The sequence below is a fragment of the Vicugna pacos genome, chromosome X (genome assembly GCF_048564905.1).
Source record: "Vicugna pacos chromosome X, VicPac4, whole genome shotgun sequence".
In the NCBI taxonomy this organism is placed as follows: domain Eukaryota; kingdom Metazoa; phylum Chordata; class Mammalia; order Artiodactyla; family Camelidae; genus Vicugna; species Vicugna pacos.
The window spans coordinates 58,744,439-58,771,726 of record NC_133023.1 but is presented as its reverse complement, the minus strand read 5'-3'; the positions used below and the strand labels follow the sequence as shown (position 1 = coordinate 58,771,726).

The 27,288-nt window shown below is 34.8% G+C and overlaps 1 protein-coding gene and 1 pseudogene across 7 annotated transcripts in view; one reads left to right on the top strand and one right to left on the bottom strand.

Annotated features, from left to right (window-relative positions):
• Nucleotides 1-27,288, top strand: part of ATRX (ATRX chromatin remodeler) — a 237,155-nt gene that overhangs the window by 162,415 nt on the left and 47,452 nt on the right. For all 7 annotated transcript variants that reach the window (XM_006218905.3, XM_006218906.3, XM_072955836.1 and 4 more), the window contains 2 exons: nucleotides 11,423-11,576; nucleotides 16,979-17,085. In XM_006218905.3, the coding sequence (XP_006218967.1) occupies nucleotides 11,423-11,576; nucleotides 16,979-17,085 (261 nt within the window). The remainder of the gene's footprint in view (nucleotides 1-11,422; nucleotides 11,577-16,978; nucleotides 17,086-27,288) is intronic.
• Nucleotides 3,026-3,498, bottom strand: LOC140692028 (large ribosomal subunit protein uL16-like; annotated as a pseudogene).

Genomic DNA, 27,288 nt, shown 5'->3' with positions numbered 1-27,288 from the left:
TTGACTTTCAAGTCTTACTTATTCAAGAAGCACATTTTGAAAGGCTACAGCTGTCATAGATAGTGAGTCCTCTGATGGATCTGGGAGAGGTTAATTGGAAACTTCTTGGGAAGGATTCCCCATTCTAGATGCCATTAAGAACATCCATGATTCATGGGAAGAGGTCAAAATATCAACATTAATAGGAGTTGGGAAGAAGTTGATTCCAACCTTCATGGATGACTTTGAGGAGTTCAAGTCTTAAGTGGAGGAAGTCAACGCAGATGTGGTGGAAATAGCAAGAGAAGTAGAATTAGAAGTAGAACCTGAAGATGTGACTGAATTGCTGCAATCTCATGATAAACTTTAATGGACGAGGAGTTGCTTCTTAGGGATGAGCAAAGACAGTGGCTTCTTGAGATGGAATCTGCTCCTCGTGAAGATGCTGTGAAGATTGTGGAAATGATGACAAAGGATTTAGAACATTATGTAAACTTGGTTGCTAAAGCAGTGGAAGGGTTTGAGATGACTGACTCCAATTTTGAAAGATGTTCTACCATGGATAAAATGCCATCACATAGCACTACATGCTACAGAGAGATTGTTTGTGAAAGGAAGAGCCAGTTGATTTAGCACACTTCATTGTTGCTTATTTTAAGAAATTGCCATAGTCACCCCAATTGTCAACCACCACCACCCTGAAGAGTCAGCAATCAACATTGAGGCAAGACCCTTCACCAGCAGAAAGACTATGACTTGTTTCAGGGGGATGAAGATTAGCATTTTTTAGCAATAAAGTATTTTTTAATTAAGGTATGTACATTGCTATTTTCAGACATAATGCCATTGCACACTTAATAGGCTACCATATAGTATAAACATAACTTTTATATGTATTGGGAAACCAAAAAAATTGATGTGAATTGCTTCATTGTAATGGTATGGAACCAGCCTGCTACATTTCTGAGGTATGCCTGTATTTTCAGAGTAAGTTTTATCAGGGAGCATTTATATTTGAAAATATAGAGAGAGTAGACTCGGGAAGATGGCAGCATAGGAAGACCCTTTGCTCACCTCCCCCCATGAGCACACCAATCTATATTTATGTATAGAGCATTTCCTCTTGAAGAAGACCTGAAGGCTGCATGACGTGGTTCTGCTAATAGAAGGACCACATAAAAACCAGTAGGAAAGTCAGAAGCATGGTATCCATGGGAACCCCTCTTCTTTCATGGTGATCTACAGTAGGGAGATATATTACTGAGGGACCTAAATGCAGACGTACTCACCATGGGACATAGCAGAAAAACTTTAAAGCTATCTAGATTATTATGTAAAGGAAGTCCATTTACTAACCCTAGAGTTTCTGCCAAAATGATAGGGAGCTGAGGTAATTGCCATTGTTTGGAGTTCCCACTGGACTCCTCCTGGGCCATATGTGCTCCAGCTCCAGCTGCCCAATCAAGGTGGCCTGTAGCACAACACTCCAGGGACTGACCCCCGGACCAGGTCCTCTCCGGCCATTTTACCTAGGCAGTGCTAGGCGCAGTACTCCCCAAGAGGCTGCCCTTGGACTGGGCTTGTTCCATGCTCCACAGCCCCACCAAGGAAGCCTTGGGCATAGTGCTCCCCAAGGATTAACCCCAGCTGATGCCCAGTCCAGCCCCAACCAGCCTGCTAATGCCTCTAGGCACAAGCAGTCTACACAGGGGATGCCTCCACAGAAGACTACTTCTTAAAGATCAGTAGAGGTAGCTGTTTCACCTAATTTACAGAAACAAAAAAGAAGAGTCAAACAAAGTAACAAAATAAGAGAAATATGTTCCAAATGAAAGAAGAAAACAAAACCCCAGAAAAAAATCCCTAATGAAACAGAGATAAGTAGTTTACCTGATAGAAGAGTTCAAAGAAATAGTCATAAGAGTGCTCTCCAAACCTGGGAGAAGATTGGAGGAACTCAGTGAGTACTACAACAAAGACTTAGAAAATATAAGAAAAAACCAATCAACTCAATACAGTAACTGAAATAAAAAATAAACTAGAGGGAATCAGAAGCAGATTAGATGATAGAGAACAGATCAGCAATCTGGTAGATAAAATAGTAGAAATCACCACATAAGAACAGCAACAAGAAGAAAGATTTTTTTAAAATGAGAGTTTAAGGGACCTCTGGGACAATATCAACCATACTAATACTCACATTACAGGGGTCCCAGAAGGAAAAGATAGGAACAAAGGGACAGAAAACTTATTTGAAGAAATAATGGCGGGAAACATCCCTACCTGGGGAAGGAAACAGACATCCAGGTACAGGAAGCACAGAGATTGCAAACAAGATGAACCCAAAGAGACCCATACCAAGACATATCATGACTAAAATGTCAAAAGTTAAAGAGAAAATTTTAAAGGCAGCAAGAAAAAAACACCTAATCATATACAAGGGAAAACATATAAGCCTATCAGCTGATTTTTCAGAAGAAACGTAGCAGGCCAGAAGGGAATGCCATGATATATTTAAAGTGCTGAAGGGAAAAAAATGAAGAATACTCTACCTGATAAGGTTATCATTCAGAATTGAAGGAGAGAGAGTTTCCCAGACAAGCAAAAACTAAAGGAGTTCATCACCAATAAACTGGCCTTACAAGAAATATTAAATGGTCATCTTTAAGTAAAAAAGAAAAGGACACATCTAGCACTAAGAAAATATATGAAATGAAAAAAAATCACTGGTGAAAGTAAACATATAGTAAAGGAAGTGGATCAGCTACTTAAAGAAGCTAGTATGAAGGTTAAAAGACAAAATTAGTAAAAATCAGCTGTAACTAAGTAAGTAGTTAAGGGATACAGAAAACAAAAAGATACATGACAGCAGAAACATAAAATATGCAAGTGAACATGTAATGCTTTGATTAATTAACTGATTAACCAGGAAGTAGGATTTATTCATGGGCATGAGTAAGGAGTGGACAATGCCAAGGCTCTCATGATGCAGGCCTGCCATTTGTCCAGGGGGCCATGATTAGGGATGTACTTGATCTTGCAGACCTCAGTCACATGCTCCTTGTTCTTCAGTTTGTATAGATGGACATGATGACTTGGCCAGTGTGGACTGTTGCCACTGTGCCCTGGGGCTTTCCAAAGGCACCCCACATACCTGTTTGGAACTTAACCCCAGCACAGGACAACATCTTGTTGATGCAGTTGACAGAAGGGGTGGAGCTGTATTTTGCTGAAAGAGCCACATTTGTCACAGTGTTTCACTATGTACTTGTTGGCACAAATATGGGCAACCTCCAAGGCTCCAGTGGAGAGCTGTTCATACTTCTCTGACACCATGTGACCACAGAGTGGAAACTTACCCACTTTTGCCTTCTTCCACCCCAGGTGAAAGATGTGGATCTTGGCATCAGGGTCACCTTGGCACAAGCAAGACTCTGGGTAGGATTTGTTCTTACAATACTGGTAACACTGGGTAGTGGGAGGTGCAGCCCATGGTGACAACAGGATCTTCAGAAGCATGCTGAAGGGAAAGAACAAAACATAGTGCTTTTAGAATGCCTTCAAACTTAGGCTATCAGCTTACAATAATGGGCTGCATACACATACATGCACAGATACATACACATACCTCCTGGTAACCACAAATCAAAAACACTTAACAATGGATATACAAAAAAGTAAAGAGAAAGGAATCCAAACACAAAAGTAAAGGAATTCACTCACAGCTAACACCATACTTAATAGTGAAAAAGCTGAAAGCATTTCCCCTAAGATAAGGAACAAGACAAGGATGCCCACTCTTGCCACTCTTACCCAACATAGTTTTGGAAGTCCTAGCCACAGCAATCAAAAAGAAAAAGAAATAGAAGGAATCCAAATTGGAAAAGAAGAAATGAATCTGTCACTGTTTGCAGATGACATGATACTATACATAGAAAATCCTAAAGACACTGCCAGAAAACTGTTAGAGCTCATTCATGATTCTGGTTAAGTTGCAGGATACAAAACTAATATACAGGAATTAGTTGCATTTCTATGTACTAACAACACAATAGCAGAAAAATAAATTAAGGAAACAATTCCATTTACCATCTCATCAAAAAGAATAAAATTCCTAGGAAAAAGGCTACCTAAGGAGGCAGAGAACCTGTACTCAGAAAATTATGACACTGATGAAAGAAATTGAAGATGACATAAACAAAAGGAAAGATATACCATGTTCTTGGATTGGAAAAAAAATCAATATTATTAAAATGGCCATACTACTACCCAAGGCAATATACAGATTCAGTGCAACCCCTGTCAAGTTACCAATGACATTTTTCATGGAACTGGAACAGAAAATGTTAAAATTTGTGTGGAAACACAAAAGAACCCAAATAGCTAGAATAATCTTGAGAAACAAGGACAGAGTTGGGGGAATCATGCTCCCTGACTTCAGACTATACCACAAGGCTACAGTGATCAAAACAGTATAGTAGTGGCACAAAAACAGATACATAAATCAATGGAATAGGATAGAAAGTCCAGAAGTAAACCCAAGCACTTCTGGTCAATTAATCTATAACAAAAGAGGCTAGAATATATGATGGAGAAGTCTCTTCATAAATGGTTCTGGGACAACTGAACAGCTACCTGTAAAAGACTGAAATTAGAACAGTCTCTAACACCATATACAAAAAGAACTCAAAATGGGTTAAAGACCTAAATGTTAAGACTGGATACAGTAAAACTCCTAGAGGAAAGCATAGGCAGAAAACTCTTTGACATAAATCACAGCAATATTTTTTTCAAACCAGCTCCTAGAGTAATGCAAATAAAAGCAAAAATAAACAAATGAGACCTAATTAAACTTAAAAGCTTTTGCACAGCTAAGGATATCATCAACAAAAGGAAAAGTCAACCTACAGAATGGGAGAAAATATTTACAAATGAAAAAAGATTACAAGCTAATAGTCCTGATGAACATAGGTGCAAACATCCTCACCAAAACTTAGCAAACTGAATTTAAAAATGTACCAAAAGGATCATATATCAAGATCAGTGAGATTTATTCCAGAGATACAAGGGTGGTTTAACATCTACAAATCAAATCAGTCAGTGTGATATGCCACATTAACAAAACAAAAGATAAAATTAAATGATCATCTCAGTAGATGCAAGAAAAGCATTTGACAAAATTCAACTCCATTTATGATGAAAATTCTTAACAAAGTGGGTACAGAGGGAACATACCTCATCATCATAAAGGCCATTTATGAAAATCCCACAGGTAGCATCATAGTCAATGGTGAAAAACTAAAAGCTTGTCCTCTAAGATCAGAAGCAAGCTAAGGATATTCACTCTCAGTAATTTTATTCAACATAGCATTGGAAGTCCTGGCCCCAGCCATTTAGGCAAGAAAAACTTAAAAATGCATCCAGAGTAGAAAGGAAGATGTAAAACTGTCACTATTTGCAGATGACATGATACTATATATAGATAACCCCAAAGGCTCTACCAGAAAACACTGTTTGAACTCATAAGTGAATTCAGTAAAATTCCAGGATACAAAATTAATATACAAATATTTGTTGCATTTCTGTACACTAATAATGAACTATCAGAGAAATGAAGAAAATAATTTATTTACAATTGCATCAAAAAGAATAAAATATCTAGGTTTAATTTTAACCAAGGTTAAAGATCTTTTCCCTGAAAACTATAAGATATTGAGGGAAGAAATTGAAGACCACACAAAAAAATGGAAAGATACTTCAAGTTCATGTATTGGAGAATCAATATCATTAAAATGTTCAGACTACCAAAAGTCATCTGTAGATTCAGTGCAATCCCTATCAAAATATCAATGGCATCTTTGACTGAACTGAAACAATCTTAAAATTTGTATGGATCCAGAAAAGACTCAAATAGCTGAAGCAATCTTTGAAAGAAGAACCAAGCTAGAGATATCAAACTCCCATACTTGAAACTATACTACAGAGCTTTAGTAATCAAAACAGTATTGTACTAGCACAAAAATCGACAGATAGATTAATAGAACAGAATAGGAAATTCAGAGATAAATCCAAGCTCATATGTTCAATTAATCTTACAAAAGGAGACATGAATATACAATGGAGAAGAGAGTCTCTTCAATAAATGGTGCTGGGAGTGGGGGGGGGATTATAGTTCAAGTGGTAGAGTAGATGCTTAGCATGAACAAGGTCCTGGGTTCAGTCCCCAGTACCTCATCTTTAAACAAACAAACAAACCTAATTACCTCCCCCTTTAAAAAATAAATAAATAAAATTTTAAAAAGAGCCATCAGAAAAATGGTGTTGGGAAAACTGGAGAACTATATGCAAAAGAAACTGGACCACTTTCTTACACCATATACAGAAATAAACTCAAAATGGATTAAAGGCTTTAAAAGATCTGAAACTTTAGAATTTCTAGAAGAAAACATAGGCTGTCCTATGCTCTTTGACATTAGTCTTAGCAAAATTTTTTGGATCTGTTTCCTTCAGCAAGGGCAACAAATTAAAATCAAACAAATGGGACTATATCAAACTAAAAAGCTTTTGCACAGCAGGGGAAACCACCAACAAAATGGAAAGGCAACTTACTAATTGGGAGAAGATATCTATTTGCATAGATATATCCCATAGGATTGATATCTAAAATAATATAAATAACTCATAATTCAGTATCCAAAAAGTCTCTATTAAAATGAACAGACGTTTTTCCAGAGAAGACACATAGATGGTCAACAGGCCCGTGATAAGATCCTCAACATCACTAACCATCAAGGGAATGCAAATCAAAACTACAGTGAGATACCACATCCCACCTGTCAGAAAGGCTATTACCTTAAAGCAAGAAACAACAAGTGTTGGTGAGGATGTGGGGAAAAGGGAACTGTCATGCAGTGTTGGTGGGAATGTAAATTGATACAACCATTATGGAAAATATTAGAAAATCAAAAAATTAAAAGTACAACTACCATATGATCCAGCATTTCCACTTCTGGGTATTTATCTGAAAAACAGAAAATCACTCATACAAAAATATGTATGTACCCCTATATTCATTGCAGCACTGTTTACAATAGCTAAGATATGGAAGCAACGTTAAGTTTCCATTGGTAGATAAATGGATAAATAAGATGTGTTTTACACACACACACACACACACACACACACACACACACACAATGGGATACTACTAAGCCATAAAAAAGAATGAAATCTTGCCTTTTATGGTGACATTGATGGACTTTTGAGGTATTATGCTAAGTGAAATAAGTCAGACAGTGAAAAACAAATACTGTGATTTCAGTGGAATCTTATATGTGGAATCTAAAAAACAAAACAAATGAACAAACAAACAAAACTAGTAGATACAGACTCATAGATACCTAGAGCAAACTGATGGTTGCCAGAGGAGTGTGCATCTTGGGATAGATGAAACAGGTGAAGGGGATTAAGTGGTACAGACTTCCAGCAATAAGTAAATAAATCACAGGGACTTAATGTACACATAAGAAATATAGTCAGCAATTTTGTAACAACATTATATGATGATGGATATTAACTGATCTTACTGTGGTTATCATTTCATAGTGTATAAAAATATCAAATCACTATGTTGTATGCCATACAAATATTGTATGTATAACTCAGTAATAAAATAAAATGTGTATATTACTGTATAGATAACTTTTGTGATAGAATCCTTCTATATGTCTTAGGGCCATAATATTAGCACTAATATACCACATTTATTCTTTGAACAGAGACCTATTGTGTGCTTACTATGTGCTTGTCCCTGCTTGGGTTATATCAGAAAATGCACTTAATGGAGTTTATCATTCTACTACTATATACACACAGAATATTTTAATCATATGGTACCTTTTTAAAAAAAACTACAGTGTATCGTTGCAAATGTGGTAGTTAAATATATATTTAGATTGCTTCAAGAAATTAGGGGTAATGGGGTTGCTTTCTATTTGTTTGTATTTCCTTTGTGCCTTATCTTGTAAGCATTTTGTGATATCCAGAGTAGATATTTAGGAGTGGTTTTGATATATTAATTCACTGCCATTTGTCATGTATGCATACACAGTACAGAGTTATAACAGAAGTTATGATTAATCTATATTATATTGATGATAAAATAAGAATATTCAGCATGAAATTTGTATTTTTTAGGTTTAATGATATATTCAGGATGTTTATTCACTGGAGTAGCCTATATTTTTATGGGTTGCTATTTTTTTTAGAGATTACTATAAATATTGTGATTATATCCAATGGGATTAAAATTAGAATGGAAAATCTTGTATTTGCACCAAAATTGTCACCTATGTTAAGCTTTGAGACTTGTCTAGATGCTACATTTGTACTAACTTTCTGCTCTTTTTTTGTGATTGGTGACATTTTCACCTTAGATAAATTACCTTTATTAAATATGAGTAACCATTGTTAAAAGTTTTGTGCAATCTGTGGAACTGCAGAATTCCCAAAGGCACTGATTATTTGCCAGTTGACTAATTGTAGAAAGGAATTTTAGTCAACATATGTTTGATAAGCATGTGTCTGGAGTCCCCAAAGCCACGCCCAGGTTTGGTGATCCATAGGAGTCAGCATATAGTCATATTCAGGACTATGGTTTATTACAATGAAAGGGTACAAAGCAAAACAAGCAAAGGGGACAAGGCACATATGTGTCAAAGTCCAGAGGAAATTAGACATATGCTTCCAAGTGTCCTTTCCCAGTGGACTTACACAGGATGTACTGATTTTTGCAGCAACAAGTTAGGGCAGTATATGTGAAGTGTTGTCTACCAGAGGAGCTCATAGCTCACTAGAGACTAAGTACCTAAGGTTTTTATTGAGGACTGGTGACATAGGCACTTTCTGCCTGGCTCTTACTAAATTCCAGGCTCCCAGAAAGAAAACAGGTATTCACACAATCTTGGCACATTGAGCCCCTCTTCTCAGGAAAAGTTTTATATCAGTATGGGGAACTTTTACCATTCAAGTTCCCAGACAGCAGTCAAGGGCAACCCTCTCAAGGAGGCTTTTCTAAGATGCAATTTTAGTTGAGTTTTGAAGGATAGTAAAGTATGAACAGAAGTTTGCCAAGAAAAGAGGGAGAGAATGTAATATAAGATATTCAAGGAAAGATACAGAATCTTGCAAATATGTGACACATTTAGGTGGTAGTTTATTGTGGTTTAAATATAAATGCATAATGAGCTTTGTAAAAGTAATGGAAATCACCAGGATCCAGACAGAAAGAGGGAACTGATATCCTAATCAGTAAGTTCTAGAAGGTATGCCATGGAAGCCCTAGGGATAGGCTAGTCTTGAGAGTAGCAGCTTTGGTTTTCACCCATCTAGGTATAAGATACAAGGCCTTGAGCTCTCTATAAAGTGGAGAGTTCTTAGAACCCAGATTAAAGCTGAATCTGTTTAAAGGGTACTTACTCCACAGAAAAATAAGAAAAAAACTTGCTCATCAATCCAGGGAGATAACAAGGAAGCTCATTTGTGTCACCGTGGGCTATGGGTTTGGAAAGTAGTTTCCTAAGATTCACAATCATGGACTTTCTGTCACATAGTTTATGGTTTGAAGTTACATAGCCATTATTTACATAGTCTAAAAACCTCAAGCTGAAATACTAACCTCAAGAGTAGTTCTGGTTTGGTGATCCCCTGGAGCACCTTGCATAAGCATATGCAGAAATACTGTGAAGTTGTATGATGTCAACCCAAGCTACTGAGGATTCTCACATATGTTACAGCTATACTGAATGTAAAATGACAATAAAAATTATTGAATACCTGAGGAAACAATTAACATTAGGAAAAGTTAGCAATAAAATAAGTTAGTCAACCTGAGAAAGTTAACACACAAAACAACGTGATTAGATTGTCAAAAATCTCAAATAGGACTATTTGATAAAAATATAAACTAGGTATGTTTAAAGTGATATTTTAAAAATCATAAGCATAACTTTATACCAGAAAATTTTAAGCTTAGGTGAAGTGGACAACATTCTAGAAAAATATGACAACATTAAGTGTTTGTTGCAGTTATTTCATGGTAGCAAAAAGTGAGAAATAATCTAAATGTGAATAGAAGAACTAATAAATTATTCATGCATTGGGATACTACATGGCAGTTAGATTTATTGAATAAGTCTCACTTTGCATGGAAAATGAAAAACTGTAGAGTAAAAAAGTTATAGATTGATACAAACAGTATGGTACCATCTACATATAGTTTAAAAGCATGAAACAATGCACAGTTTAGTGACACACATGTAGTGAAAATATAAAAACATACATAAGCAGTAAATATAGAATTCAGGGTTTTAGTTGCCTCAGAAAGAATGGGAAAGAAGAGAATAATATTGGGTAGGGTCACATATTAGTCTTCAACTGTATCAGAAACAGATATAACAAGTTTTAAAATTTAATGAAGATGAAATGTGGGAACACTGCTTTTCATTATGTTCTATATACTTTTCTGAATATGTAAAATATTTTATAACAAAATATATAAAAATTTAAAGTACTTTGCATTCAAAGACAATTGAGAGAAGGTACAGAAACATATACATTCCTTATTTTGAAATGAACTATTTATATCTTTCATAGATTATTTTGTGTTACTTTCTCATTATAACTTTTATTGTCAAGTTTATAGGGAAAATAAGAGCAAAATGATTTAACATGATACAGTGATTCTGGGGTCAGTCCTTGTTTGAGTTTTCCAGAATTCTAGTAGCATAGTGAAATGTTTCCTGCCCCTAAGATCTTTTCTCTCTTGATCTCTAGGTGAGTCGGTCTCCCTTCCCTTCCTTTTTGCCTCTCCCCTACCCACTTTGGGTCTCTGGGTGTTTCTCTCCTGGTCCCTGTCTCTTGGGGTGTGCTTTGGGGATTATACTCTATCTTAGATTCATCTCTTAGAGTCTCTATCTTTCTAAGCCCCCAGCCCCTAGTTTCTGTTCTCATACTTGCACTTTCTCAGAATCTGTCTCTTACTTACTCTATCACTTGGTGTCCCACCCCCATGTTTTTATTTCCTCTACGTGCATTTGTGTATGTTTGTATACATCTTTGTGTGTCTCTCAGATTCTCTAATCTTTATCTCCTTCTCCCAGGGTGAGTTTGTCCCTCTACCTCACCTCCACCACCTCCCTGTGTCTTTCACAGTATAGAACTCTCTCTCTCCTGGGGTAGTCTTTTTTCTGTCTCTCCCTGTGTATGTTAGTATGTGTTTCATTCCCCTCTCCCGAATCCCTGCCAGTGTCTTTCTTTCTCACTCTCTCCCTGGGTCGGTTTGGTCTATATCTGTTTCTCTTGATCTTTCTTAATCCCTGTCTTGGGGTATTTCAGTCTCTTCCCTTATTTGCCTACTTATTTATGTTTCATTTATTTTGTTTAGGTAAAGCTACTTCCTCTTCTAATCCAAGCAGCCCAGCTCCAGACTGGTACAAAGATTTTGTTACAGATGCTGATGCTGAGGTTTTAGAACATTCTGGAAAAATGGTACTTCTCTTTGAAATTCTTCGAATGGCAGAGGAAATTGGGGATAAAGTGTAAGTTCTTTCCTATTTCCTATTTTTATTATATAAATGAACCTTTTGATAACCATTTTATTGTCTAAACAATTTATTTGGAGAAATCTGTTTTGTTTTCTTCCTTTCTAAAGATGTAATTTCTTGGTTAGTGTAGTGATAGACAACTGTCTTCTCAGTCATTAGTTCTGAGTGCATATTCTGGTAATTTCTTCAGTGCTGTTTCCCCCTTCTGGCTGTTGCATCTTGAACTAACTTCCTTGATCCAAGCCTCTAGTTGGTACTTATATTTCATCATTTTTCAGAATCATTTTTCAATCTGTGCATGTGACTTCTACCCTGTTACTTTATTGAGATTTTTTCCCCCAAAAGTCACTTAATGACCTGATTTCCAAAGATAGTGGACACCTCTCAGACTTAATTTCACCTCTTTGACTACTCTCTTTATTATTTCTCCTTTATTTTTTGTTCCTGTTTGTTTTACTTCTAGCATTTGTGCCCCATTCTCTTCCCTGCATTCCAACCCCCAATCTTATCCTTAATTTTTATATTTAGAAAACATACTTTTAATGTTTTGAACCAGAATTATTGGTTAGGCTGTTAATAAGGTCTCAAGTTCTGGTCATAAAATGGTTTTAAAATATCATGCTTTTAATTTAACAATTTTTTGTTATTTTAACAATTTAACATAAAGCTAAAATAAAACAATCTGTCTTTAAAAAATCTCAAATTTAGTTTCTTTAACTTTCTGGGGAAAAAACAGATTTTCTGTTATATTTCCATACCACTTTTTTTTAATTGAAGTATAGTTGATTTACAGTGTTGTGTTAGTGTCTGATGTACAGCATAGTGATTAAGTTATATGTATATATGTATTTTTTCTTTTTCATATTCTTTTTCATTATAGATTATTAGAAGCTATTGAATATAGTTCCCTGTGCTGTATAGTAGGACCTTCTTGTTTATCTATTTTATGTATAGTAGTTTATATCTGCTAACCCCAAAGTCCTAATTTATCCCTCCCCACCTTTCCCCTTTGGTAACCGATTTGAATCTATTTCTGTTTTGTAAAAAGTTCATATTTGTCATTTTTTTTTAAAATTTTACATATAAGTGATATATGATATTTGTCTTTGTCTGACTTATTTCACTTAGTGTGGGTAATCTCTGGGTCCATCCATGTTGCTCCAAATGGCATTATTTCATTCATATATTTTATATAATATTCCATTGTATATATACACCACATCTTCTTTATCCAGTCATCTGTCAGTGGACATTTAGGTTGCTTCTATGTCTTGGCTATTATAAATATTGCTGCTATGAACACTGAGGTACGTGTGTCTTTTCAAATTATAGTTTTCTTTGGATATATGCCCAGGAGTGGGATTGCTGAATCATCCATACCACCTTTTAATGTACCTCTGCTCTACTCTTAACACATTCTAATGTACTTGATATATCTTTTCACTGGATAGTGAGTTGTTTGAAGACACAGACTGTTTTGTTCTTTTTTATTAACCATTGTACCTGGAACCTAGTAAGTCCTCACTAAAAGTTATTTTTGTTATATATTGCCACTTTATTTATATAGAAACAAGTGATTCAGTTAAGGGATAATGTTGGATTAGAATGGAGTGGTAGTGGAGATAAAGAGTTTGTTTTGGAATAGAAACAGCAGCACTTAATAGATTAAATGCAGGTCAGTGAGAAGGAGAGAGTAGCCAAAGATGACTCCCAGGCTTTCCCCCTAAATGACTGGTGGATTATTGTGTAATTTACTAAAATGGAGATTAGGGGAGAACTAAGTTTATTAGACAGTGTAAAGAGTCCTGCTCTGGCTTTAAGTTTCTGAAGCCTATTAGATATCCATGAGAGATGTCAGGTAGAAAGTGGATATTTGAGTTTAGAGTTCCTGGAAGGTCAGGAGAGATGAATGCTCTAGACATGATCATGTTTTTTTTGTTTTTGGGGTTTTTTTTTTTGGCTACTAACTTCTGTAGTTTAAAGTTAATTTTCATTGGGTACTATAGAAGAATTTTAAGAATGTAGAAAACATTTTAGTGGTCTTTGAATTTCCCAACCAGTACAAGAATCTTTTTTACCACTTACATCTCATGGATGTTCTCCTAGTCTCCCCTGAGTAGAATATCTGCCATCTCAGAAAGCTCCCTATAGTCGAATACTTCAAAGTGTTACAATATGTATCCTTATCTTTAGTTTATACTTTATTCCTATAGCTACTTCCCCTCTGGTCTAAAATAGAACATATCTATTGCATTTTTTATACTGTGATTAATGATCACTTTTAGTTATTAACCCAACTGATAGATGTTATCAATGTTAAGACTATAAAATTATGTATTTCTGGAATTATGATTACCACTATTTTTTATTTGCCAAATACTTCAGTATGGAAATTTTCAAACATAACAAAAAGCAGAAAGAATTTTTAAGAGTGAATACCTATATACCTGACACCTATAATCTGTATTGTATATTTTATTGTACTTTATTGCATATCTATCTATTCATCCCTCCTTCATCTTAATTTTCTGATGCCTTTCAAAGTAGGTTACAGACATCACTACTGCTATTTTAGTTGTCTCCTCTTTAGATAATGGTGGGTTTAACTCTTGTCATTTTTAGCTTTTTCTTCTCAGTTGATTGATCTGTTCTTTGTATGGCATAATTTCAGTTCTGAATTATGTCTTCAGTCTTTTAGCACTCATCTCAAAATATGGTCACAGCAAACAAAACACTTCAGCTGAGTTCTTATTAACACACAGTTATAGTGAGGCTGATTCTTGTTTATTCTAGACCCTATAATTCCATTCATGCAATCTGATAGAGAGGTTTTCCAACATCTAAATGGCACTATTGGTTCGTATTGGCTTGTGGTCAACTAAGACTCATATTTTTTTAAAGAATAACTGTTGTCTGATCAGATTCCTCTATTGCCTATTTGTGCAGCTGATCTTTTGACCCAAATGAAAATTTGATATTTCACAGGGTGAGAGATGAATGAATTTTTGTGATTTTAGCCAGCGGTGTCATAATAAATGTTTAACAGTGGACTCTTCAATTAGTAATGATGATGATGATGATGATAGTAATAATAGTAATAATAATAATAATAATAATAATAATAATAATAATAGAGAAAGCAATGAAGCAGGAAAGAAGAGCCCTGATTTGTAACATTTGCTGGTTTCTATGGTATAAATATGCCCCCCATGGCTAATTTCAAGCTGACAACATGTCAGAGGTGGGAAGAGATGCTAACATTCCATGCCTTGTTTCAAGCTAGTTACAACCAACTCCAGTATACCACTCAGTTTAGCCCAGCCCTTCTGACTTACTTGTTCTATCATTTAAATATTATATTTTGATTGAATCTTTATTCCCATATTTTTGATATGTGTGAATCTGGTAAGTATTGCTTTTACATTTTAGTATGGGTTGTTGGTAAAATAGATAAATCCAAAATAGTTTACACAAGTATGAAAAATATTACCAATCAGGATAATCATTCTTCGTGTTATCTGCAACTAGAAAAGGTTAACAGAAATAACCATTAGTAAGTGGGAAGGATATAGCTCAAGCGCTAGAAACACATGCTTAGCATGCACGAGATTATGGGTTCAATCCCCAGTACCTCTTCTAAAAATAAATAAACAAACAAACAAACCTAATTACCTCCCCCCTCAAAAAAAAAAAAAAAGAAAGTAATAACCATTAGTACATAGCCATTTAGTCCTAATAACACTCCTTTTTTCATAATGAGGCTTATCTGAGCTCAGTGGTCCCCAGAACCAGCCTTAATGCTCTACTGACTCAAATCAACCTTTTTCCAGAATAGTAGCCAAATTACAGATTAATTCCAATTAAATAATTAGTGTTTCTAAGAATTTAAGTTTCCCAGTTATAGGAAACTCAAAAACTTAATTTATAGTTCAGAATGAATTGATTCAACAAAGTTTTTGATTCTAGGAAAGATAATCTACTGAGGAATCAAGACATAGCCCTTGGTCATTTACACTGAGCACCAGGAATTAATTCATTTCTTTACCAGTATTTTGTAAGACAGTAGACTTCCACCTTGCAGAGTTCAGAAAGCTATACTGTGGTCAATGTACATGTCATTAAATTCAGTGGTTATATCATAGCTTGAGTTATTCTTCTTAGTTTTACTAAATCTGAAGACATCTAGCAGTGAATGTTAAATGATCTTCTAGAGTCTTAAGTACCTCTTTATCATACAATACAGCTTTCAGAATCAAAACAAAACAAAAAGTATGCTTGCCACAGGTGTCTAGTTCCTTGTACTCTGACCTCCTTTGTATACATAAAGGAGAGAATGAGCCCTCATATAGTCTCTTTCTAGATTTTTTTCATTTCCAGTGTGTAATTATGTCTGCTTTTCCCCAATGGGTTAGATCAGAACAATGATTTTCAAATAGTTTCTCAGAGCCCTTGCAAGATGTTGACCTAGAGCATAGGGTGAGGGCCCAGTGACACTTTTCCTTCTTATCCTCCAATGCCTAAAGCACCTTGTTTTTCTTACTTATTTTATTTTAACACCACATAAGGCTTTATGTGAACAAATAATTTTCATGGCTGACAATGATTTAGAAAACTACTAGGATAGAAAATGAGGCATTTGCAGACATGCTTGGAATAACAAAGTGTTTTAGAATGTGTATAGTTAAAATTACTCAAATGCTTTTGATAGGAAGACTTTTTTTTTCTCATTTTCTAAATAGTATCTTTTGCAGAGTAAAATTTTTAAGTTTTGATGAAGTCCCAGCTTATCAGCTTTTTTCCCCCATAGTTCATACTTGTGGTGTCAAGTCTAAAAATTATCTAGCCTCAAGTTATGAAGATTTTCTTTGTGTTCCTCTAAGCGTTCTGTAGTTTTAAAGTTTACATTTAGGTTTATACTCCATTTTGAGTTAATTTTATGTAAAGTGTAAGACTTAGGCTAAAGTTCATTTTTTTGCATATGAATGTCCAATTTTGCCAAGACCATTGTGGAAAAGACTATTTTTTTCCATTGAATTGCCTTTGCCTTTTTGTCAAAAACCAATTAACTATAGTGTGGCTTTATATCTGAACTCTATATTCTGTTCCATTGATTTGTGTTGGTCTCTTCATCAGTACTACGCTGTTTTGATTACCTTAGCTTTGTGTTGAAATCATGAAGAGTTAGGCCTGCAACTTTTTTCCTTTTAAAATTGTTTTGGCTACTCTATGTGGTTGGCATTCCCATATAAACTTTAGAATCAGCTTATAAATTTCTATGAAAAAAACCTACTGGGATTTTGATTAGAATTGTGTTGAATTTACAGGTCAGTTTGGGAAGAAGTGGTATCTTTACTATACCAATCTCCTAATCCATGAACACTAATTTGTGTTTTTAGCCTTGTTTTCAGCCAGTCTCTCATATCTCTGGACTTGATTGAAGATTTTCTTGAATTGGCTAGTAGGGAGAAGACAGAAGATAAAGATAAACCTCTTATTTATAAAGGTGAGTTACAAACATTTGTATATCATAATTTTAGACACATTCATTTAAACATATTGAATAAACATTTTAACAGTAAAAGAAACAATACTACTCAAACCCACAACCCTGATGTATCTGTTTTTTCTGCACTTTCTTTTTGTCCTTATCCATGTAAATGTGATCTTTGTTGCTGCAGTTGTAGTATAAATTAAAGTTTTAGTGGTTTTTTTAACATTTTTTATTGATTTATAATCATTTTACAATGTTGTGTCAAATTCCAGTGTTCAGCACAATTTTTCAGTCATTCATGGACATATACACACTCATTGTCACATTTTTTTCTCTGTGAGTTATCGTAACATTTTGTGTATATCTCCCTGTGCTATACAGTGTAATCTTGTTTATCTATTCTACAATTTTGAAATCCCAGTCTGTCCCTTCCCACCCTCCAAAGTTTTAGTGGTTTTAAATAGCATTATTGAGATATAACTCACATGTCATGCAATTCACCCATTTAAAGTGTACAATTCAGTAATTTTTTTAGTATGTTTTCAGAGTTGTGCAGCTCTCACCATGGTCAATTTTCAAACATTAATCACCAAAGAAGCCCTGTACCTTTTAGCTGTCACCATGCTAACCCCCTTTCTACCTCTTTCACCTCTAAGCAATCACTAATCTACTTTCATTTTATATAGATTGTCCTATTCTGGACCTTTCATATAAATAGATTTATATAATATGTGTTCTTTTGTGACTGGCTTCTTTCATATAGCATATTTTCAAGGTTTATCCAAGTGTTAGCAAGTGTCAGTGCTTTATTCCTTTTTATGGCCTAATAATATTCCATTGTATGGATAATACTCACGTTTTGATTATCCATCCATTCATTCACTGATTCATAGATATTTGAGTTGTTTTCTCCTTTTGGCTATTGTGAATAGAGCTGCTATGAACATTTGTATACAAATTTTTATTTAAACATTTCTTTCAGTTCTTTTGGATATTTAGCTAGGGATGGAGTTATTTGAACTCATGGTTATATGGTCTAATTCTGTGTTTGACATATAGAGAATCCACCAAACTGTTTTCTACACTGGCTGTACTGTTTTACATTCCCAAGAAGCAGTGTACAAGGGTTCTGATTTCTCCACTTCTTTACCAACACTTGTTTTCTGTTGTTGTTTTTTCTGTTTTAATTATAGCCATCCTAGTGGCTGTGAAATGGTATCTCATTGTGATTTTGATTTATATTTCTCTAATGACTAATAATGTTGAACATCTTTTCATGTGCTTATTGGCCATTTGTATATCCTCTTTGGAAAAATGTTTATTCAGGTCCTTTGCCCATTTTTGAATTGGGTTATTTGTCTTTTTGTTACTGAGTTGGAATTGGTTTTTGCTTTTTTATTTTTTAATTTTTGAAAATTTTCTGCATACCAGGCCCTTATTAGATACATGCTTTGCAAATATTTTCTTTCATTCTTGGGGTTTTTTTTTAACTTGATTTGATGCACAAAAGGTTGTCTTTTTATATTCTTCAATGCACAAAAGATTTTCATTTTGATAAAGTCCAACTTACCTCTTTTTTCCTTTGTTACTAATGCTTTTAATGTCCTATCTAAGAAACCATTGCCAAATCTGAGTCTATGAATATTTATCCCATGTTTCCTTTAAAGAATTATATAGTTTTAGCTCTTACAGTTTGGGTCTTTGATGCATTTTGAGTTAATTTTTATATAGTGTGTGAGTTAAAGGTCCAAATTCAGTCTTTTTCTCTGGCTATCCAATTGTCCAAACACTATTTACTTTTTTTTCCCCCCCTTAACGGAGGCCCTGGAGATTGAACCCAAGACCTCGTGGATGCCTAGCATGAGCTCTACCACTGAGCTGTACCCACCCAAGCACTATTTTTTGAGAAGACTATTCTTTCCCATTGACTGTTTGTGGCATCCTTGTTGAAAATTAGTTGACCAAAGAGACAGATTTATTTCTTGATTCTGAGTTCTATTCCACTTACCTATATGTTAATCCTCATGCCAATAGCACTCCATCTTGATTACTATTGCTTTGAAAATAAGTTTTGAAAGTGAGTCCTCCAACTTTGTTTCTCTTCAAGATTAAAGTGGGAAGAGCAGACATCCTTTTCTTTTTCCTAATCTGAGGGGGAAAGCATCTGATCTTTCACCATTATGTATAGTATTAGTTGTATTTTTTTTCATAAATACTGTTTATCATGTTGAGGACGTTCCCTTCTGTTTCCAGTTTTGTGAGTGTTTTTCCCTTATCATGAATGTGTCTCAGATGTTGTCAACTGATTTCATTGTGTCTGTTCAGATGACCATGTGGGGTTTTTATTTTTATTGATTTTTAATTTTTGTTAAAACTTTTTCTTCATGAATAATTCATTCTATATCTTAAGTTGTATCCTAAGATTTTTAAACCTTTAACATTACTTTAAAAGAAAACAATTTAAACACATCCTATTTGCAGGGATATCATTAATAAAACTAGATCATTTATTCCAGAAATCCTTAATATTTGAATCTTGTAGGATATTACAGCCCTTAAGCCATAAACTAAATTTGACTTAATGAGATATACAGGAAATGGCCTTCCCTTTTTTTGTTTGTTTGTTTGTTTTAGTTTTACTCCTCACAGGAATATATGTATTTATTTTTTTTAAATTGAGGTATAGTTAATTTACAACATTATATTGGTTTCAGATGTACACCATAGTCTGAAGTCTGAGAGGGTGATACCTACAGCTTTGTTCTTTTTCCTCAGGATTGCTTTGGCAATTTGGGTCTTTTGTGGTTTCATATGAATTATAGGATTATTGGTTCTAGTTCTATGAAAAAACTGTCTGTCATGAGTATTTTGATAGGGATCACATTATATCTGTAGATTGCTTTGGGTAGTATGACTTTTAACAATATTAATTCCTTCAATCCAAGAGCACGGGATATCTTTCCCATTCTTTGTATCATCTTAAATTTCTTTCATCAGCGTTTTATAGTTTTCAGAGTATAGGTTTTTCACCTCCATGGTGTTTTTTATTCTTTCTGATGCAATTTTAAGTGGGATTTTTTTAAACTTTCTGATAGTTCATTATTAGTGTATAGAAACACAACAGATTTCTATATATTAATCTTGTATCCTGCAGCTTTGCTGGATTCATTTATTAGTTTTTTTGGTGGGATTGCTGGATTTGACATGGACATAAGTCTTTTCTCAGGGTGTGCTGTCAGCTTGGGAGTGGGTGGGACTAGAGATGGGCTGGAGCTGGAGCTGGATGTGAGGTAGACTTCCCCTCTGGTTGTCACTGCCCTATTGGGATGGGGTCTGACTCCAAATTGCTGGAGTAGAAGTCCTGAGGGTCAGTCCCAAGGTGACTCTGTTTCCTTTAAGTATGTTTTCCCCTCTCCCCTCACCGGAGCCTTTCCCCAGAGGAGGGGAGTGCTGAAGCAAGTAGGGCCCATGAGTTATTTCGGTCACAGACAGAGGTCCATGCTGTCTCTGATGTGCTGCTTGTGCAGGCACTGGTATTTGTTTCCCTTGCTCCCCTAAGATGCAGCCTCAGATGTGAGTCCCCTTTGTCCCTCATAGCTGATCACTGCCCCCAGCCTCCAGCACCCCTGCCCTGTTGTGGAGCCACACTGCAGAGCTGGCAGGGCCTGTGATTCTCAGCATGTATTGACAGGTGAGCTGTGGTGGAACAGCAGCCATCAGAGATCTGGGCTACTTCTGATATGCCACTTAAGTAAGCGCCAACAATGGCTGCTGCTGCCCCACCCAGGCTCTACCCTTGGACTGGGCTGCCTCTGTGTCCCATGGTCAAGTCTTCTCTCTGGTTGTGGCTGCTGCAGGTCCAGTTCTGCACTGTGATATGGAGTGAGTATGATGCCACAGTGTTCACTTTGCTTGGGCTGGGGCACACACCCAGGTGATTGTGAGAGATCCAGCATTGGCCAGAGCACCCATCTCTCTACTCTGCCTCAGGGGCAAGCCAGCATGTGTACTCCTCTTGAGTGGAGTTCAGTCTTCCTACCACCTTCGTTTAGTCCTAACAGTCCTCCAGTAAGCCAAGGGAGTTGTCTTCCCCTCGTAGGACCCTAGAACTGGGGTGTCCAGTCTGTGACTATGTAATCTCCCTTATCCGCTGAGTCCCCTCCCAGGGACACAGGTCTGACCTGATTGATTTTCTTCCCTTCCTACCCTATTCCCTGTGTGTCTTTCTTACAGCCTTGGTTGTACAGGAGTCCTTCTGCTAGTTTCCAGTTAGTTTTTAATGAGAATTGTTTCACATGTAGATGTATTTTTGATGTTTTCATGGGAGATGGTGAGCTCTGTGTCCTCTTACTCTGCCAACTTCATACCTTTCCTCTGGGTTTTTAAAATTTCTATTGATACAGTGCATTACTTTGCACCATATCATCAGATCATCAGATGTTAAGCAAACCTTGCATATCTAGTATAATCTCACTTGGTCATGGTGTTTAATACTCTTTGTATGTTGCTGGATTTCATTTGCTAGTATTTTACTGAGTATTTGTGCATCCTTTTTCATAAGAGATTAATTTTCAGTTTTATTTTCTTATAAAATCTTTGTGCTGTTTTGATATGAGGCTAATACTGGCCTCATTTAATGAGCTGTGAAATAGTCCTTCTCTTTTTTTGGAAGAATTCAGGAAGAATTAAATATTTGCCAGAATTCAGCAGTAAAGCTTGTCTGGACTTCAGTTTTTCTTGTGGGTAGTTTTATTTATTGTTGTTGTTTTTATTATTATTGTAAAATATACATAACATGAAATTTAACATATTGTCAGGGTGAAAAGGCAACTTAAGAATAGGAGAAATATTTGCAAGTCATATGTTTGATAAAGGTTTAATATCCAGAATACATATAGAACTACTACAACTTAACAACAACAAAAAATCTGCTTCAAAAAATGGGTGAGAGACTTGAATAAACATTTCTCTAAAGATGATATACAAATGACCAATAAGCACATGAAAACGTGCTTAACAAAAATTTTTTTTTTAAATAAAAAAGAAAATGTGCTTAACAATCATTAGAGAAATGTAAATAAAAACCACAACTAGATACAACCTTACACCCATTAGGGTTACTACTATCAAAAAACAGTAAATAACAATGTTTGGTGATGATGTTGAGACATTGGAACCTTTGGGCACTATTGGTGGTAATGTAAAATGATTAAGCCACTGTGGAAGATAGTATGGCAGTTTGTCAAAAAATTAAAATTAGAACTATCGTATGATCCCAAAAGAATTAAACATGGTCTCAGACATATTTGTATACCCATGTTTATAGCAGTGTTATTCACAGTAGTCAAAAGGTGGAAATAAACCAGGTATGCATCAGAGGATGAATGGATAAGCAAAATGTGATATATACATACAATGGAATACTTTGCAGCTTTTAAAAGGAAGGAAATCCTGTCACACATGGTACAGTATGAAACTTGAGGACATTATGCTATATGGAATAAGCCAGCAAAAAAGACAAATAACTGTGTGATTCCATTTATTTGAGATATCTAAAGTAGCTAAATTCACAGAGAAAGTAGAAGTTACTTCAATGAAATGGAGAATGGAGAGTTGTTGTTTAATGAGTATAGAGTTTCAAGTTTGCAAGATGAAAATGTTCAGAAAACCTGCTAACACTACTGAACTTTACACTTAAAATGGTTAAGATGTAAAATTTTATGGTATGTGTTTCTTACCACAATTAAACAAGTTATACAGCCAGTTGCTAGTGGAGATTGGGTAAAACAGTTTTTGTTTATTTTGTTTTGCATCAAATCTTTCTGATTTGTCTGTATTTTTGCTTAAAGTAAAAATGTTTAAAAACTAGTAAAAGATATGGTACAAGAAATTGAGAAATCCATAATTATTTATTTGGTCTATAAGGCAAAATAGTTTTATCTCTAAAATTAAATGAACATTACATTTTTTTGAAAAGATGTATGATGAGTACCTACCGGGTACTCTGCAAAGGACTGGGAAACAAAGTTTCCTTCTCTTAAGGAGCTAATAGTCTAATGGTGAATACAGATACTAAACAAATAAATATAGAAAATTAAATGCCCAGGAAATGAAGACGAGAGTATTTCTATGATTTAGGAAGGAGTTAGTCTCATCTCTCTACCTCATGATATCTCCATTCAGCTTTTTAGTGTGTCTTAACCAATTTCCCTTTATTACTCAATTAGCAGAAGAAAAGAAATCCAAATTGGGAGACAAGAAATAGGAAGGGAAAAAGATTTTTTTCATCATTTTGACCATGTTTAAATGTATAATTCTGTGTCATTAAGTGCATTCACATTACTATGTAACCATCACCACCATTTAAAAAAATAATTTTCACCTGTTTTGCTGGGGAGCAAATCCATGGAGCAACTTACTCTGTCATGTCAGAAGTCCCTCTTCCCATAAACTAGATTTTGTTATTTTCACTTGTCATCATTTCATAAACATTTTGATGTTCCTACATAATCTTTATCACTTTCAGCTCTACAATATTCTGTCCAGTAAATATCATTCTTTACTTAACCATCTATTATTATACTTTCAGATAATTTTCAATTTTCACTATTATACATAATCTACAGTGGGCATCTTGATGGCAGTGGATGTTTCCACTTTAAATTTCTTTGGTTTAAATTGCCATGTAAAATCAGTGATTTTAAAGGTATACTGTTTTCTATACCAGTTCTTCATTTTTTCTTTACAAAATGTTGCATGCCACACTTGAGAAAAATAATTTTTAAATTCCACAGCTAAGGACTTGAACATTCGTATGCAGCTACCTATATACTCAATATATGCAGTTGTGTTCCTAGTGGTTTTTTAATATCTATCTTCTATGACATGTTTTTGGAAAACATTTATCATGTTGACCTTCATTCATCGTTAACTCATAAGCTCTGTTGTACCTCAGATTGCCCAGCAAGCATACCAACACACCTGCATGGCCAGTGGTGCATCAAGCACATTTCTCCTTTGGCAACCATGTGGAAAAGCAATAGTATCTTTATTTTTAGACTGGTGCATTGGTTACTTAGGTCACTGTAGTAATTGAAAAGGAGCATTAGCTCTTTATTTTGTACCATAGTACATACTATATCAGTGGTTTACTAGTACACTTACCAGTAGAATTCCTTTTTTCTCCAAGCCACATTTTACAGAGTATTAGTGTAAATAGTTGCTAATAGAGTGAAGAGTTTTTTCCTCTTTTCCCAACTGGGGCTAAGAGTCACCACCAAGCCATTACATTGTTACCCCAAATTAAATGTTTATAGAACCCATAATGTATTCCAGGGTTCATTTCATTTTGTAAATATAGGATATCTACCACATGCAAGGTACAATCTAGATGCTAAGGATAAAGAACTTAACATAAGAGAAAATGTTCCTATCCTCCTAGAAGTCATATTCTTATTAAGGGAGACCAGTAAGAAACAAACAAGTAAATATATAGTAACAAATGCAATGGGGAAACAGTAAAATAGTATAAAGGTGACAGGGAGTTTTGGAGGACAGTATGTAGAGTAGTTGGGCAACGCTTTACTGCTGAAGAGAGAGATCTGAAGGGAACATGGGCCATGCAGAAATCTGAAGGAAGACCGTTCCAAACAGAGGGAGTAACAGGTGAAAATGCAGTGAGGTATGAGCATGCGTGTTTAAGAAACTGCAAGAAGTCCTAGAGAGTGCTTCATGTTCTATGGTAATTATTTCTGTTTCTCTAGTTAAAATCTGTGTTTATTGAAGATGGGCTCACTGTTATACATTTTTTGCTAAGCACAGAGCTGGACATGTAATAGGTCTATAGTAAAGATTTGCTGAACTGGCAATGTAATACATTATCCTTATCTGGATCTTCTCTATTTCTGTTCCATACAGAGTGATGCCCTAGTGATGCACTTTCTTATGAGCCCATTGAATTACAGTGCTTGGTATAATATATACTGGCACTTTTTATCTTTCTCATTCATGATCCCTACCTCTCTTTTTTTCTAGGGGTCCTTCTTATTGACATGTTTTCAACATGTATATGGGTATTGTGTATTGTATTTATTGATTTGACTGTGGGTAAGCATAATATTAGGTAGCTTAAATATTTTTCTATTATCACTACATATTAATTTTATTAGTCAGATTATATGTTCTGTCATGCTTCATTATCTGAAAATCTGTGTTACAAAAAAAGTTATATCAGTTTAATCTGCCACCAGGAATAAATGGATAATGCTCATTTTGCTATATACTTGTCATGCTATATTTACATTTCACCTATCTTTGATGGATAAAAACAATTGCCATTGTTTTAATTTGTATTTTTCTGACCACTGGCAAGGTTGAATATTTTCCCATACACTTCCTAGTTAATACCTAACTTTAGAAATTGTCTTCAACAAAGATTTGTTTTAACCATAAATCAGTTTGGTTTATCTTCTGAGTACCTACTAGTACTACTACCACCACCACCACTACTGTTACTACTATTACTACTGCTACTGTGTATTGGTCAATGAACTAGGTTAAAGGGATATTATGGGAAATCATGTTACAGAGAGAGATCAAACACTTATAATATGGTGTCATAATAAAGGTAGATATAATTTGCTATGGTATCTTGGGTGTTAATATTAACTACCCAGTAAAGCTTAATTACTATGTAATAGGCACTGTTCTAAGGGTTTTTTTTTTCTTATATTAACTCATTTAATAAAAAACAACCCTATGGTAGGTACTCTGGCTGTCCTCATTTTTAAAGAAAAAGAAACTAAGGCACAAGGAGTTTAACTACTTTCCCTAGTGAAGATGCTAGTAAATGATGAAACTGGGATTAAACTCAGGGAGTATGACTCTAAGATCTATATTTTTTTATTACTAAACTATACTGTCAGTTTTGAAGTGTTGGATTCACAAAAGGGGTAGTACAGATTGTTCATTTGTATTATTCCAAAAAGGCGTGTATGTTGAAATACTTTTTAAAAATAGTCATGTCATATTCTATTCATTTATGATTAGCATATTTACTTTAATAATTACAAGTGAACAGCTAATGAAAATGTGACTTCAGCTCTTACTTTTTTATCCTACCATGTATCTTTTTTCCTTAGATGAGTATGTCTTTTCCCCCCCTAACTGAAAGAAAGAAAAACTATAGATAAATAAATTGACTTTCTTAGCCATTACTGAACTTTCAACAAGGGAATTCTAGGTCTTCAATATAGGTAAAGATGTGGATAAGCAGTAAACATGTTGACAAGCACTATTTATTTATTTATTTATTTATTTATTTATTTATTAATTATTGAAGTACAGTTGATTTACAATATTGTGTTAGCTTCAGGTGTACAGCATAGTGATTCAGTAATTTTACAGATTATAGTCCATAATAAGTTATTATAAGGTAATGGTTGTAATTCCCTGTGCTATACATTTTATTTTTGTTGCGTATTATTATACATATAGTAGTTTGTAACTGCTAATCCCATACCCCTAATTTGTCCCTCCCTGCTTCTTCCTTTTGTTTTCTATATCTGTGAGTCTGTTTCTGTGTTGCATATACATTTATTTATATTGTTTTCTAGATTCCACATATAAGTAATATCATACAGTATTTGTCTTTCTCTGTTTGACTTATTTCATTAAGCATAATACTCTCTAGGTCCATCCACGTTGCTGCAAATGACAGTATTTCATTCTTTTTTATAGTTGAGTAATATTCCATTGTGTGTATGTATATGTATGTGTATATAATATATATATATATATATACACACACACACATTATATATATTTTTATATATTTATATATATTTCCCATCTTCTTAATCCAGTTGTCTGTTGATGGGCACTTGGGTTGTTTCCATATCTTGACTATTGGTAAATAGTGCTGCTGTGAACATTGGGATGTATGTATCTTTTCGAATTAGTGTTTTTTTCCTGGATATATACACAGAAGTAGAACTGCTGGATTATATGGTAGCTCTATTTTTAGTTTTTAAAGGAACCTCCATACTGTTTTCCATATTGGCTGCACCAATTTACATTCCTATCAACAGTGTATGAGGATTCTCTTTTCTCCACATTCTCTCCAACATTTGTTATTTGTAGACTTTTTGATGATAGCCATTCTGACAGGTATAAGGTGGTATCTAATTGTGGTTTCGATATGCATTTCTCTAATAA